The 16,065-nt window shown below is 44.7% G+C and overlaps 2 protein-coding genes across 2 annotated transcripts; both read right to left on the bottom strand.

Annotated features, from left to right (window-relative positions):
- Positions 1 to 361: 361 nt before the first annotated feature.
- On the bottom strand, positions 362 to 2,997 carry LOC137001404 (uncharacterized). Its single transcript, XM_067360178.1, has one exon. It carries the CDS (start codon positions 2,867 to 2,869, stop codon positions 362 to 364), a length of 2,508 nt encoding a protein of 835 aa, XP_067216279.1. The 5' UTR covers positions 2,870 to 2,997.
- On the bottom strand, positions 2,988 to 4,493 carry LOC137001405 (uncharacterized). Its single transcript, XM_067360179.1, has one exon. The coding sequence runs from the start codon at positions 4,053 to 4,055 to the stop codon at positions 2,988 to 2,990; it is 1,068 nt and encodes a 355-aa protein (XP_067216280.1). The 5' UTR covers positions 4,056 to 4,493.
- Between the last annotated feature and the right edge of the window lie 11,572 nt (positions 4,494 to 16,065).

Raw genomic sequence — 16,065 nt, forward strand, 5'->3', positions numbered from 1 at the left:
CAATCCTGTGACGTATTTGATTAAAGATTATCGCGAAGATCCGGTCGCGGGAGGCTTTTACGAGCACGAATTGCTCAAGACCGCACAACCCGACGTTTATCTCGTGGAGAAGGTGTTGCGCCGAAAGGACGACAAGGTGTTTGTAAAGTGGTTGGGATTCGACAATTCGCACAACTCTTGGATAAATAAAGACGATGTATTGTAATAAACTATGTATATTTTACATTGCATTATAATAAACTATTATACATATATATACAATGATGTTCTTTATTACTACACATGTTACAATATATACATTTAAAACTAATAAAGACAATAATACATAAAATATTAAACTATATAAATTACTAAGCATTATTTACAATTGTATCTTGTAATGTCCCCATGGTAGAGTGTCGGTGGAACCGGATACGACGTGCCGCTTATCATCGTACGGACTGAGCGCGAGCTTCGACTCCGACACGGTGTACACCTCGTGCATCTTTGAGCGGATGCACGATTGACGCCGCGTTAGCTCGATTTCGTCGTTGAGACACCGAGTGTAATCGTTGAACGTTATCGTTCTAGCGACTACATTTTTCTTTACGCCTTTAACCTTTTTGGTATCTTTTTGTCCGGTGACTCTCAACGCGTACATCTTCGCCCTCAGTCCGACAAATTCCGTCATGATCCCGCCGTTGTTCTCATCTTTCATCAGACCGGGTATTTTCTTGTTGGCGCGCGGTATACCGTAAACGTTGTTCTCGGAGTAGTCGCTCGTATCGAATTTGGATATATCGCGTTTCATATCCCGATACGCGTCCTCGCATTGTAGAAAGTATATCAGACTGTCGGTATCGGTATACATAATTTTACACTTGTCGCGGTAGAGAGGCGCCATGTACTCGTAGTGAAACTCGTACAAGCAGGTCTTGGATATGTCGAGGATACACATACCCACGTAGATCGGCTTGTTGAATTTTACTTCGAGTTTTCGCAACTCTACGGCGACTAGATTCTCCGAGAACACGCTTCGACTGTGGAAATTCGGTTTCGCGATCATAGCCTCCGCTCCGTACCGACCCTCCCACTGTGTAACGAGCCGTACATCCGTATGATTTCGCACATTCTCCATGGTTTTGCCGAAAACCGCGTTGTTCATCAATTTGTATAAATTTTTCTCGAATTCATTACTCGCGAGTGTCCGAAACTGTGTATTCAGTTCTATGTATCCGCGGAGCCATGGAGATTGCGCGAATTGCAGTACGCGGTGAATCTTTGCAATTTGCAGGCCATGTAGCACGCATTGCTGCAGATTACGGTAGTGAATGATATAACGCTGCTTATCGTACAGCGTTGCGAGTAACTTGAGCTCCCGCTTGCCGGGCGGCTTATCGCGCGTCGGGCAGAACGGCAGGTCGGAGTGCGCGTCGTGAAGATTCACCGGATACTCGAGATCGACTTCCAGCACGTAACCGGTAGCCGAATCGGATGCAACGGACATTACGTCAAAGTTTTCGACATTGTCAACCCATCGAAATTTGGCGTAGGGCAGCGGTTGACACATTGCCCACCCGTACAAGTTGTTTACATCAAAGTACATTAAGTACGATGACGGTTTCGATGGATCGTAGGATGGCATGTATTTGTTGTTGGCGGCGGCGTATCGGTTGGAGCATTGGCTGAAACCGCCGCGTATACCGCGCTCGACAAACAGCACCATATCGATGTCTGTGAGCAACTCGAACTTGATGCCCGTGTACTTCAACATAGCGTCCCACGTGTACCCCGGTAATGTGTAATACTGAGCGGGATCTAAACCGTAACTCTTTATACACGTGTTTCGGAAATTTTCGAAAATATCCGCCAACAAAAGAACGTCTGTTTTCAAATACAAATCGCTGTATTGACCTAGATCTTCGATCGAAAAGGTTTGCCAGACGTTTGTCGCGTGCGCGTAATCGCTCTCGGATACTGTTTCTCCGGTGAGCGAGCTGTAAAACGATTCGCGCGATGGTAGGCTTGTGTCCCGGAGCTTGTCGACGCTGTCGACGTACTCGTAGGGAAACACACCTTTCCGAGTAAGCAGATTGAAATGTTCCGCGGATAAATGGCTAAATTCCGATCGTGTAATTTTTAATTCGTCCGTTGTCAGATAAGATGCTAATTTTTCAAGACTTGTACTGAGAAATCTGAATGAATCGATAAATCGTAATTTCACGCAAATTTTGGAATTTTCATCCTCCGTATCTTTAACGTTTTTAGTGAATGAAATGTAACGTTCTTTCGTCAGCGGCAGTAAATCAATGTTGCCTTCGAAAGCATTGGCAACATCTTTGATGATGAAATGCGCGTCGTAACCGGATAAATTGTGAAATATCACCGGGATAACGTGGGAGTCTTTGTAATTTAAATTGCACGACGAGTGCGCGGGACCTCGATAACGCCCGGTAAGATGACAATGATCGCGCACCCGCGTATCATCCGGTGTAAACGGTTTCTCGCACACGTGACACGTCGCGGTGCTACGGAATTTTTCCGATTCCTCCGGCGTAAGATCCGCCATGGGGACGATGGTGGTGAGGATCGCTTTCACACGGCGCGCCAAATCGTGAAGTTCGTTGACGAACCACGTCACGCAATCCTCACCGCGATACGACTTATACCCGGATAAAGAATTATCGTACGTGCAACTTACATAATATCCTACGCTAAACACATTGTGATGCTGATAGGCGTATGTGGTGCCGTCTTGTCCATCCTTCTTCTCGAGCGTACATTCGAGATCGGCGTATACAACAAACGGGAGCCGCTCCTTCCGGTTGTAATTGCGGAACGTCAGCCACTTGTCGTCCTCGCTGGGGAGAACGACGGCGCAATCGTTCATTTTCCCGCAGTCGACGCTGTGCGCCGATAATTTCTCAATTGTCCGAAAATAGTGTAAACACCTGTAATAATTTGTATGATTAATAAAGTTTCGAATTATTCTATAAATGTGTTTTTACTTACCGATCGCAAATGTATTTTTTACATTTTTCTTTGCTCAGTTGCGAGCTCACTAGCCGAGACAGATCCTTAATGCACACAAAATGTGCATCGTTGTTTTTACACACGTAGAGCAGGTTGACGTGCTTCTCCTTTTTGTCGTTGGCGAGGCGCAAAGGGACGATTTTGGAGTCTTGGGTGGTAAAAACGTTGACGGAGATGGTGTTCAGTTTCTCAAATTTTGATATTTGCGGAAGCGTCACGGGGAACTCTATGCCGCACAGGTTGAGCACCGTCGAGTAATGTGGGTATTCTATCGTCCTTTCCGGATGTTTTTCCGCTGGATATAAAGCGGCTACGACTGCCCACGCAAAGCATGCATTATCGTTTGATTTAACATTGACTACCGCCCTTTTCAGCATAATTTTCCGCGGTAACTCGATGTTGCATCCCGCGCGCAGAGGATTCAACTTGTTGACGTTGATTGTTAGGTTCAGGATACGTGACAACGCCCATCCGCTATCACGTTCCTGAAACTCCTCCAGAGATGCCTGTATGACGTCAACCACATGCTTCGTGTACCACTCGTTTAGATCAGATGTTGGATATATCTCTTGATTCTTCGTGGCGATGGTCTTCACGGCAGTCTTGTCGCCCGCGATGAATTCCCCGTTGAACGCGGTGTTAATCTTGACGCTGTTGTGTTCCATCATGACGCCCTGGATCCGCTCAATAACCGTATTTTTTATATTTTCCAAAAATTCACGAGGATCGATGTATTCGTGATTGACAACCGCACCCGTCAGCACACGGTTCCTAAACGCCGTCTCGATCTCCTTCCACGTGTAGCCCTTCTTCTCGTATCCGCCGTATCCAGCACCGATGGGCACAAAACGCTCGTACAGGGTGTTCCTCACACCCTCCAGACGCACAATTTGCGCCACCAGAGAGTTCACTACTCCGGTTCGTTGTCTCTTGCGACATTTTTCCCTCAGAGAATCGAGGTACTCGTCGCACTCGTAGTCCCATGGGAGAAACTCTCCCAACGTTTTGATATTCACTGCTCGTACGGTGAGATCGCGCTCCATTTTGAACAACTGTGACAATTTATATTTTTTCACGAGCTTTTTATACCCGCTCGTCGCACACGACACTAATTAAAAATATCGATGATGTCACGCAAATTGAAATCTGGTAACATGGCGCCTAAAAGTGGCTGCCTAAGGGCCTATGATCTAAAAATAGCGATGATGTCACGCTAAAACCTGCACGAACCTGCAAAGGATATAAACAATTCTCGGAACTATGAATCATTTTTGTATAAACAATCCTTATCTCTCTATGACTCATGCTTATATAAACAATCCTTATCTTATCTTTTCCAGGAATTTATGTAATCCGATACCTTCCCCGCACCTCCCCCTCACCTCCCTCGTCACCCCCTCCACTCCGAAATTACCCCCTCCCCTCCAAAACGATGACGTCATTACCCCCTCCCCTCAACCTCTTCCCCCTGTAATCCGATACCTTCCCCTCTCCCCCCCGCACCTCCCTCGTCTCCCCCTCCACTCCAAATTTACCCCCTCTCCTCCAAAACGATAACGTCATTACCCCCTCCCCTCCAAAACGATGACGTCATTACCCCCTCCCCTCCAAAACAATGACGTCATTACCCCCCTCCCCTCCAAAACGATGACGTCATTACCCCCTCCCCTCAACTTCTCCCCCCTTCACCCGCGCACCCCCTCAGATGCCTGGGTTAGAACCCGTGTTGCTATACTACTAAAGTCCATCATTGTATCTGTTAGCTCTGAGTTTTGCGTCGCGTCTTCAGTTTTTGCCCCTGCGTTTTGCGTCATTTCCTTTCTTAGTAACGCAATATCCCGGTCGATTTCTGACTCGGTAGTCTTCGGTAACTCTTGATCATTATTCATTTTTACTTCAGTGCGGAACTCGTCTGGGTCGAAAACGCAACTATCATAAGATGTGAGTGCAAACTCACTGTATCCCGATACGTGACTCGGAGTTCTACTTGGCAGATGCCTACTTTGTCGCGGTTTTTTGTCCTCGCGAGTAGCTTTCAAAGCACTGTCGAGCCCTAGCAATGTACGATCGCGCTCAACGGTTGGTTTTTTCGAAATGGTATCTGTGTTCGCGTCCCCGGTACTTTGCTTCTTATTTCCAGTTTTCTTTCCTGTCGTCTTACTACGTTGTTCGCTTATGCTCAACGCTCGTTGATCTTGGTTGCGGATCAACCGAGATTGGTTTGGTTGGGATTCTACGATTGCGCGCTTTTCCTCTCCGTTCGCGGAGCTATCTAACGCCTCACTATGATTTCGGTTGTCGTTCAACCAAAATTGGAAGCCTAATTTCTCTCGTTTCCCGGACATTCGCTTTTCCTAATATTATTTCTTATTATTGACTTACATTAGGCCGCTCGCTCGCATGATGCACGCTGCTGGTTAGCTGATTCGTTGTTGAGGTAGGTCGCGATCCTTGCCTGTCGTCGTCCTCTCGGGTTACGCTGACTCAGCTTGGTCGTTGCTCCGCCAGGCACCTTTTCGCCGCTTTGTTGCCCGGACTGTCGTCGCCTTGTGAATCCAGGCGATTTTCCACACTGCCTTCTCACCTCACTTTTGTAGCTCCAGGTGATAGATTCTCTCAGTGGTCCCTCTGTTACCACTGCCGATATCCGATCATCGGGTGTCCAGAATGAACTTCGGTAATTGCGGATCCCACCGCTGCCACCAAATTTATGTTGCGTTGTCTTTCCGATCGCAACCGTAAGTTCGAGATCCGCTTGGGGAACGGGACGTACTGCTTAGAGGTGTGGAATAACTGGACGCAAACCTTGCCTCGAACAATTTATTTAATCACTCACAAACCGCCAGGACGGTGTTAGATTTTCGTGAGCCGTGTACGGACACGGGGAAACGAGTCGGTGTATTCGCGTATCGTAAACTGAATCCGTCGCTGCTTGCGCGCGACTGTATTTATACGAATCGGCAATCAAGAGTTTTGTAATATTATTGATATGTTATTGTTGATATTTCTCGGATTGCTGATTCGTGTCACCTTGAATCCGAGGTTGTTTCTCTGCAGCCTCATCGTTATTCTTTATTTGCTAAATAATTCTTTCTTAGTATTTTTATTTTGGTATTTAACTTAATTAACCTTATAGCGACACGTTGTGTTACGACACACAACAGGAGTATTGGTAATAATCATTGGCGCTTTACTTCGCCGTTTTAATTTATTCTTTTGGCAATGCTCGCATTTGGCAATGTATCGTTCTACGTCTTTTGTTAACCCTCTCCAATTGTGAGTTAAGCGGATTCGATATATGATGTGTTGCACGCCTTGATGCCCGCCTATCGGTGCATCATGATACTCGTATAGTATTTGCTGTTTCTCTTCCTCTGTGTACCTTTTTATCTCTTTTTTGCTATCTCTTTCTTCTTCCTCTTCGTCACTCTCTTTCTCTTTGTCGATTATATGTATATCGTGAGCGACGTTGCCAGTTAGTGCGTCAGCATTTGTATTGTATTTTCCGGCTTTGTGTACAATTTCATAGTCGTACTCTTCCAGTTTTAGTCTCCATCTAATTAGACGAGATCCTGGATCGGTTACGTTGAACAACCAAATTAGCGGTTTATGGTCGGTGACAATTTTAAATTTGGTCCCGTATAGGTACGGTCGAAAATGTTTGACCGCCCACACAATCGCGAGTAATTCTTTTTCCGTCGTGTTATAATTTTGTTGTGCACGAGAAAGAATTCTGCTAGCATAAGCTATTGGTCGGTCTTGTCCTATCACTTCTTGTGACAAGATACCTCCTATCGCGAAATCCGATGCGTCGGTAAGTATAAATTCATCGTTGAAATTTGGATACTGCAAGACGGGGGCGGTAATTAGTTTCTTTTTTAGATTGTTGAAAGCTCCTTGCTGCTCTTGTGTCCACTCGAATTTTACTTCCTTTTTAGTCAATTTCGTGAGTGGTTTGATTATTTTCGAAAAATTTTCGATAAACCGTCTATAATAGCACGCCAGTCCTATGAATGATTGCACATCCTTAACTCGTTTTGGCGTAGGGAAATTCTTTACTGCCTGGATTTTTCTAGAGTCAAACATAATTCCGTGTTCGGTAATTATGTGTTCTAAATATGCCACTTCTTTTCTAAGAAACTCGCACTTGTCCGGCTGTAATTTCAGATTATTGTCGCGTATTTTTTGTAATACTTTTTTTTTGTAATACTAATAGTCGCCGGTTGTGGTCTTCTAAACTAGCGCCGTATATCACGATGTCGTCTAAATAGACCAGACACCGTATTCCTTGTATGCCCGCCAGAATAGTATTCATTAATCTTTGAAACGTTGCCGGAGCATTCTTTAGCCCGAACGGCATCCGATTAAATTCATAATGCCCGTAGGGCGTTGAAAAAGCCGTTTTTTGCTTATCTCTGTCTGTCATGGATATTTGATGATAGCCCGATGCCAGATCTAATGTTGTAAAATATTTCGAATTCCCTAGTTAGTCCAAAATATCTGTTATATTTGGTAGTGGAAAAGAGTCTCCAATTGTTAGGTCGTTTAATTTTCGGAAATCGACCACGACTCGCATTTTAGGTTTTCCCGAAGCGTCTGTTTTCTTCGGTACCACCAAAAGTGATGCGTTCCATTGACTCGAGCTTGGACGTACGATATTGTTTCTTAACATTTCCTGTACTTGTCTATTTACTTCGGCCTTATGCTTCTTCGGCAATCTAGGAGGCAATAATCTATACGGTCGCGTATTCGCGGGTGCCGTACCGGCTCGTGTTGCAGTGTCTCGGTGCAGGTCAGGGGTTCTCCGTCCAAATGGAATATGTCACTGTATTCTTCGCAGATTGCCAATATTGCTTTTTCTTCTTCGCGATTCATATGCTCGGTTCTTATTGACTTCTTTATTTTTCCAATGCGCGATAAAGATACTGTATCCTCTTCCTCGCATTTTCCGGTGGTTAAGATTTGTGCTTCCACCTTATTTTCTATAGGCTCAATATCGACGTGTGGGGCTTGTATTTCGATCTCTTCGTCGGTGGTGTTTATTACGCTTACGGGAAAGCTATAGTCACTGGCGTTTATTAAACAGCCGCCGATGATCACCCCTGGTCGTGTCTCTAATACGTGCACGACTCCTAGAGCGTTTTCGCTTGTCGTGGCTTGCACGACTGTTTCACTTCGTGGTGCCAATGTTATTTTCTTATAAGGAAACAGCTTGAATGTAGTTTCTCCTATGGTTAATCGCTTAGTGGGGTACTCCCAATGCGTCACATGCCGTTTCAAAAAATCCGCGCCCAGAATTCCTTCATGTGTTATGGGGAAATCATCTCCCACCACATGTATCTTGTGTCTTATGCGCTTGTTGCGCATGGGTATATTGCCTTCAATTATCCCCAAAGTTTCCGTTTTTTCTTCCGGTGGCGCCGATTAATGTGATTTTTTCGTCATAAATTAGCGTTTCTCCCTTCAGATGCTTTAACTTTGTTAATGTTAATGTAGCGCCGGTTTCCACCAGCATGGTAGATATTTCTCCTTTTGCTTCTTTAACAAGGATTTTAATCAGATCCAAATCCGTGTTTGTTTGCGCTATTTTATCGGTATGTGCGACTTGTAGAGTTTTCACTGGTCGAGCTGTTCTCTTGGCAGTGACCTCGCTCTCGTTGTCGCTATTGTCGCCCTTGCCCTTATCACTTTTAGTGTATTTAATGGCTCTTGGACGTACATTATCGTTTGAGTTGGCCCCCTTTTCGGGTCGGCCGTTTAGCAGCCAACACTCGTCGCGCAAGTGTCCTGTCCTTTTGCAATGCTTGCAATATTTTTCAAGAGCATTTACTCTTTGTCCGTCCGCCTTGGGTAAGTTAAATCGGTTAGCGAAGCGACTTGTGCGGCATTCGCGTCCGTGGATGCCTCATTTGCCACATTTTGCACATTGCGGTGGTTTTTCTTGCGTGGTACCTACCGCTTTGTAATTAGGCTTATTCATCACGTTTTGGCCTCTCATTTTTTCTTCTGAGGCAGCCACTGCTATCGCCTCTTGCAGATTGCCGTAGTTTCGCGATCGGACTATTATTTTTGTCCTCCTGCAATCCTAATTGAAAATTTTGCAGGGCCTGGCCTTGTATCGTTCCCTTGATCGTATTCTTTTCGGCCACAGTGTGTCCCTTGCCTTCAATCGTTGACTCATAAAGTTTCATTGCGAGCTGATCCACTCGCAGGCTATATGCTTGAGCGCTTTTGCTTGAGTGTGTTAAACTCGAGCTGCAGGTAAGCAATGCTTTTACGGGTCGTATAGCATGCCTCGAGTTCTTGCTTCAGTTCTACGAACGTTTGTATATTTCGCGTCTGGAAATCGAGCATGACCTTTCCCTTTAGTTTAGTGCACAATATGGCCTTGAGTAATTGTGACTCTTCTGTTGGATTTATGCTTTCCATTGCATATGTGCTTGCGCTTAAGAACTCTTGGATTTTGTGTTGCAAGGTACTGTCAATTTCCGGTATTATACTCCGCGCCTCTTTTAATTGCATGTAGCTGGTCGCGGGTAGAGATCTACTCCGTATGTCGGATGGGCCACGTCCGTATGTCATGTTCGTCTCTGTTACACGTCGTGGTGAAACCTGTGCCCTGCTATCAGGCCCGAACGCGACTGGTCGGATCGTGTTCCTTATATCGTGTTGCTGTTCTTGTAGATCGACGAACTGCTTTTGCAAGCGTAGTATTTGCGTGTGGAAGTGTTCCTGTATCCCTTGTAGTTGGACTCGCATGTCACTCATAAATTCGACCATTATTTCCATCTACTCAGTTTCGCGATTTCTCTGCGTTCCGGCCGCTATTACGGTCTCTTCGCCCTCGTTACTTAGTTGCTCGCGTAACGATTCTATGTCTTTGTCTATCGCGTTGGTAGTTATGTTGCGCGGTGCTTGGGCCATTGTGTTCTCGTATTTTATCTCGCGCGGATTGAATATACTGCTATCGTATGAGGTCAGTTCGGACTCGCTATTTGTTGACGCGCGACTCGGTGTTCTACTGCCTACTTGTCTGTTTCGACGCGTTTCCTTATCCTCACTTTCGGGTATTAGACTAGTATCTATTTCCCCGAAAGAGTAGTGTCGATTTATTTCTATATTTTCGTGGACTTCCGGATTCTCACTCGCGTTTTCGGTACTAAAACTCTGTGTTTCGAGTTCGCGATTTCCGCGTGTCGCACGCTGTGTTCCCTGATTCGGGTTTATAAGTGCGCTTATCGCTCGTTGGCCCTGGCTGCTGAATAGCCAGGATCGATTAAGTTGCACGTTGGGGTTATCGCGTTCTTTGGACATTAACGCCGCTTAACTTTTAGTGTACAATTTTTTGTCAATAACTTACAGAATTATTATCGCTCGCATGTTAAATCGCTGCTCGTGCCGTTGCGTCGGGCTGTCTTCTGCGTCCGGCTGTCGGCTGTTGAAGCAGGTCGCGGTCCGTCTCTGCGATAAGGCTGCTCTGCTCAGGTTGCGCTGATTCAGCTCCTGCGGCGTTCTGCTAGGCTCACGCTGTCCCTCTGCTGCTTGCTGCTGCGGGTTGCTTCAGCCTTGTCACTTTCTTGGTCACCAGTTTCAACACTTTAACTTTCGTTTTGTGTTGTTTTTGGCTCTAGCGCCTGTGCTTCTAACTTTTCGAGTTAGACTTCTTGGTCCAGCTGCAGCCGTGCCCAGGTCATCAGGGTATCCAGAATATCCGGATAAACGGTAAAGATGGCGAATTCCACCGCTGCCACCAATTTGTTGCGCCTACTTTGGTAGCTGTAGGCGCTGCGTAAAGATTTGGGATTCGCCGTGCTGGTCAAGGGGGGCTTTAGCTCGGAGAGTTTAGAATAATTATGCACTTCTGAATAGATAGAATAACTTTTATTTGGTATCTTGTTATTACACTTGTCACCTCACTCACTCGGCGACCGTACTACTGCGGTTACGCGTGTACGCGACGTGTCGTGCTTCGTCCGGAACTTTGCTGATAAAAACCCGCGGCGCCTTGTGTGCCGCCTTTATTTATACGAATCAGTGTTCGGAACACAATAAGACTTGAACTATATTGATCTATTGTATCTATTACCAAAATGCTGATCTGTTTAACCTACTTTAAGCGCGAGTGACACTCGGGCTTCTAAGAACGAGTGCTCGCGTCAGCGCCTAATTGTTTAATAATTAAATAACTTTTGTCACATGATTCTCGAGAAGTGGCCTCGATTAATGGTCTTTGAAATGTTTATTATTGTTATTGCCTAATTAGCCTATAATTATAGCGTTGTGGTTTTTCGACACACAACAATATGTTAAAAATTGCGCTTTATGCAATTTGCGGGTGGAGGACTCTTCAATCGCGCGATAAGCGCGCTACCGTTCGAAGTGCACATACCCGGCTATCAATTTTGCGGTCCGGGAACTCGTCTGCGGAAACGACTCGCGCGAGGGGATCGAGGAATCAATCCGCTGGATGCGGCCTGCCGCGATCACGACATTGCGTACTCGCATAGCAGCAAACTAGAAGACCGACACGTCGCCGATCACGTTCTCACCGATAGAGCGTGGAAACGTATCACCGCTGAGGACTCGACTCTCGAAGAGAGGGCCGCTGTTACCGCTGTTTGGGCGGCGATAAAAACAAAGACGAAATTGGGTATGGGAATGGCGAAGAGAAAAATGAAAAAAAAAGTGAAAAAGAGACCGGTAGCAAAACGCGGCGGTATCCTACCGACGTTGTTACCGCTTCTCGACGTTATCGGTTCGTTGACCGGTGGAGCGGCGGGTGTCGCCAAGGCGATGAACGACGCCAAGGCTGTGCAGCAGCAACTCGAAGAAATAAAACGTCACAATCGTGCTATGGAAGGACGCGGACTTTATCTCGGTCCGTACAAACAAGGCGCAGGAGTATCGCGGAGGAAAAAAAAAACGTCGAAAAAACGATAAAGATGCCCGCGGGCATCACCACCAATTTACAGTTGTTATAAATAGCAAAACGTATGCGAATACCGTATTTCCGAGGCGTCTACATGCGTAACGCTTTACCGCACGAGATATACCGAAACGAGAGTGGTATCGTAAATTTGGACGATGCCTATGGACCGGGCACGCATTGGGTGGCGTACGCCAAGAGAAGCGATCGCGCCGTGTACTTTGACAGTTTTTGTAATTTGCAACCGCCGAAGGAAATTGTGCGTTATCTTGGAATCGACACAACGATAATGTACAATTGCATGGCTCATCAGACGTACAATGAAACGATCTGCAGATAACTGTGCTCTTGTTTCTCCAGAAAGTAGATATAAGAATCGATCCGTCATTGATCGATATCAGTCTTCGCTAGAATCATGTCGCTGACGCTCACGCTAAGCGGTAGGAGCAGCGTTCTCACGGTGAATTATTTTCTATCGATAGATTTGGGCAATGGAAAATACGAACTCGGTCTAACCACAATGGAGACCTGCAACACGATACCAAACGTGACACTGGCGAACAACAAATTTTACTTTGACGATAATGACGAGAAAATTACAATTCCCGAAGAATCGTATGAAATGGAAGACATCGATGCGTATCTGAAACATGCAATTTTGCAAAAACGAGAAAAAAGTGAAGATGACGATTATCCATTGTCAATTCGTCCCAACGTTAATACATGAAAAGTGAAATCAAATGCGCTTTTCGGATAAATTTTGCTAGACCAAATACTATAGGATCGTTGTTTGGATTTTCAACGGCTCGTATACTGGAATCGAGAAGGTGGTACGAATCAGACTCCTCGGTAAACATCATCAACGTAAACATTATTCGAGTGGAATACAGCATTACCGCAAGTGTGTACGCTAACGACAAGTCGGTGCACACGATACATGAATTTTCACCGAACGTGCCTCCGGGATATAAAATCTCGGAAACGCCAGCGCAAATCATTTACCTTCCGGTCATCGCAAGGAGCGTTACTGATATCACCTTGCGTGATATTACGCTGCGTGTGGTGGATCAAGACGGACGATTGATTGATTTTCGTGGAGAGGAGCTTACCATCAGACTGCACTTGCGGCGACGTGGTGCGAAGAAATGCTCGTGTTGAACGAGAGAGAAAAGCGTGTGATTAAAAAAAAAATTTGCCAATCGAGAGGCTCAGTACGACGAACGTAAACTTTTTACAATTATTGGAATTTGTTGTGAGAAACGTTTAAAGAGATGAATATACTCAACATTGCTGACGAGCCCGTCTTCGACGAGCGTATCGTGAAATATGAGATGCACACGTACAATCCGTACGCTAACACAACGTTAGGACACAGCGACGAGATACAAATACCTATACCTATACAACAGGATTTATACACGTTGCCGTGTGAGTTTTCTATACATTGAAGGAAAACTCGTTACTCCTGCCGATGAGAATAGAGATAACGTGTGTATAATGGGAAATAATTGTGTCGCGTTTATGTTTGATGAAATGCGATACGAGCTCGACGGAGTTGAAATCGATCATAACAGAAACGTTGGAATAACGAGCACGATCAAAAATTATATATCGCTGACGACAGAGAAGAGCAATATGCTGAAATGCATCGTGGAATCCGAATGGATATCCGTTGATCGGTGGAAACTTTAATTTTTGCGTTCCGCTCAATGCTCTGTTTGAATTCTGCGAGGACTACAAACGGATTGTAATCAACGCTTGTCACGAACTTGTATTGATACGATCGCGCAACGATAACAATTGTCTCATTGGACGAGCCGGTACGAATCCAACGATTGAATTACTCAAGATACAGTGGCGAATGCCGCACGTATCTCTGAGCGAAGTCAACAAGCTGTCCCTTCTTCGAACTTTGGAAAGCGGAAGATATTTAAGCATGTACTTCCGTTCGTGGGATCTGTACGAATTTCCTCTGCTGCAAAACACGACCAAGCATTCTTGGGCGGTCAAAGCCGCGACGCAATTGGAAAAACCGAGATACGTAATCTTTGCTCTCCAAACCGGTCGAAAAAAATGTACTGTCTGAAAACGCTGCGCAATTTGACGCTTGTAAACTCACCAATGTAAGGTTGTATTTGAATTCAGATTTTTATCCGTACGACGACATGAATTTGGATTTCGACAGAAATCGATACGCTATACGCTATACTGTACAACATGTATGCGCGTTTCCGCAAAGCTTATTGCGGATGCGATAATACGTATTTGGATATAGATGATTTCTTAAAAGCCGGTCCATTCGTAGTCATAAATTGTTTGCGACAAAATGACTCTGTCAAGAACGCCACCGTCGACGTGCGAATAGAATTTGATTGTAAAGAAAATATACCGGCCAACACCACCGCCTATTGTCTCATTATACACGATCGAATGGTCGAATATAATCCACTGAACAACATTGTGCGCAGACTCGTATGAAAAGTTATAAATTAGACGTGTGCGAATAGAAATGTTAGTTTTACGATGATCGACAACGATGTCAAACGTACCAATTTTCGTCGATCTGCAAGGTTTCGCATTTTCCACCAACTTTACGGTGAAAGAGGTAGCTGTCCTCAGAGATGGCAAAACGCTATCTCATTACGTCTTTCGTGAACCCGTACCGTGGTATTTGTTGACGAAATCGGAAAAATCGCTGGTGTGCTGGTTACAAGTACATCATCACGGCCTCCGATGGGAAGACGGGCACGTCTCGTACAGTCAGATGAAAAGTTTTATCAACAAGGCTATTGGTACGGAACCGCCTCTGATATATGTGAAAGAACACGAAAAGAAGAAATGGCTGCGTGAACTATTAGATGATGATTTCGAAATTGAAACCATCGATGAGGATTACGAAGATATTACGCGTCTGAAAGATTTAGATTTAATCGGAACCTTGCGCTGTGGATATCACACAAGACATTGCGCTATGCAGAATGTTTGCAAATTGTATAAGTAATGGTTTGAGCGTAACAAACGTGTAAAACAACTATGATTTATAAAAATAATTATAATATAATAATTATAATAATTATAATAATAATAATTAATAAAAATTATGTATATCACACTTGTATGTCTTTTATTTCACCTTATATGATCCTCTTCCTCGTGACATATGATCTACCGCTTATCATGCGAAGAAATTATTCGTATGAACATCTGTTACATGTATCGAACCATTATCGAACGACTTTAAACAATTATTGAACATCTATCAAACCATTATCGAACGGCTTTAAACAATTATTGAACATCTATCGAACCATTATCAAACGGCTTTAAACAATTATCGAACCATTATCGAACGGCTTTAAACAATTATCAAACATCTATCGTACGCCTATCGAACGGCTTTAAACATTTATCGATCGTCTTTAAACATCTTTCGAACATCCATCGTACGCCTATCGAACCATTTACCACATTTAACGACTCTTTTATGAAATTACATACGATGAAGAAGAATTATATTTCAAGATTAAAATTAAAAGTTTTGAAAAGATAGCCCCCTCCGATCCTCCTCGTGTCACACGGACAGAAATTTTTTATTACTCGAACGTTTACGAAACAAATCACATCTTTGGCACGTCTATCCAACGACTTTAAACAAGCCCCTCCGATAAACACAAACTTGTGTACATCCTTCTCGTGTCACACGGACAGAAATTTTTATTACTCGAACGTTTACAAAACAAAGGCCTATTGAACGCACATCTTTGGTACCTCTATCGAACGACTTTAAACAAGCTCCTCTGTTCAGGATTACTAGTAAGAAAGCGAGAATTCGTTCGAAGCTTCGAGAATCGTTGGCCTTTATTTTGCCGCTGTTTGTTTATTCCAAGCGAAGCGGCCTTCAAGCGGTTAGTTCGCGTCCGTATAAGAAATCGCCGAAAAACGAGTAGTTGTATTTTTCTAACGCCTAATGCGATTGGCAGCTTATTACCAAGCTCGCGGTGTCGATCGCTGATAGGCAGCTTTTCGGCGGCTAGCGTTGACTACGTGCCGGTTGCTGCATGCCCAGCCAGAGTCCGAGACGAGAGAGCGGCGAGCACGGACATGCAACGCGAGTGTAACGCAACGAA

This window comes from Linepithema humile, chromosome 8 (assembly GCF_040581485.1).
Source record: "Linepithema humile isolate Giens D197 chromosome 8, Lhum_UNIL_v1.0, whole genome shotgun sequence".
NCBI classification, from domain to species: domain Eukaryota; kingdom Metazoa; phylum Arthropoda; class Insecta; order Hymenoptera; family Formicidae; genus Linepithema; species Linepithema humile.

Coding starts and splice junctions, on each gene's coding strand:
- LOC137001404 (XM_067360178.1), bottom strand. CDS start 2,869: ATGAACGATTGCGCCGTCGTTCTCCCCAGCGAGGACGACAAGTGGCTG.
- LOC137001405 (XM_067360179.1), bottom strand. CDS start 4,055: ATGGAGCGCGATCTCACCGTACGAGCAGTGAATATCAAAACGTTGGGA.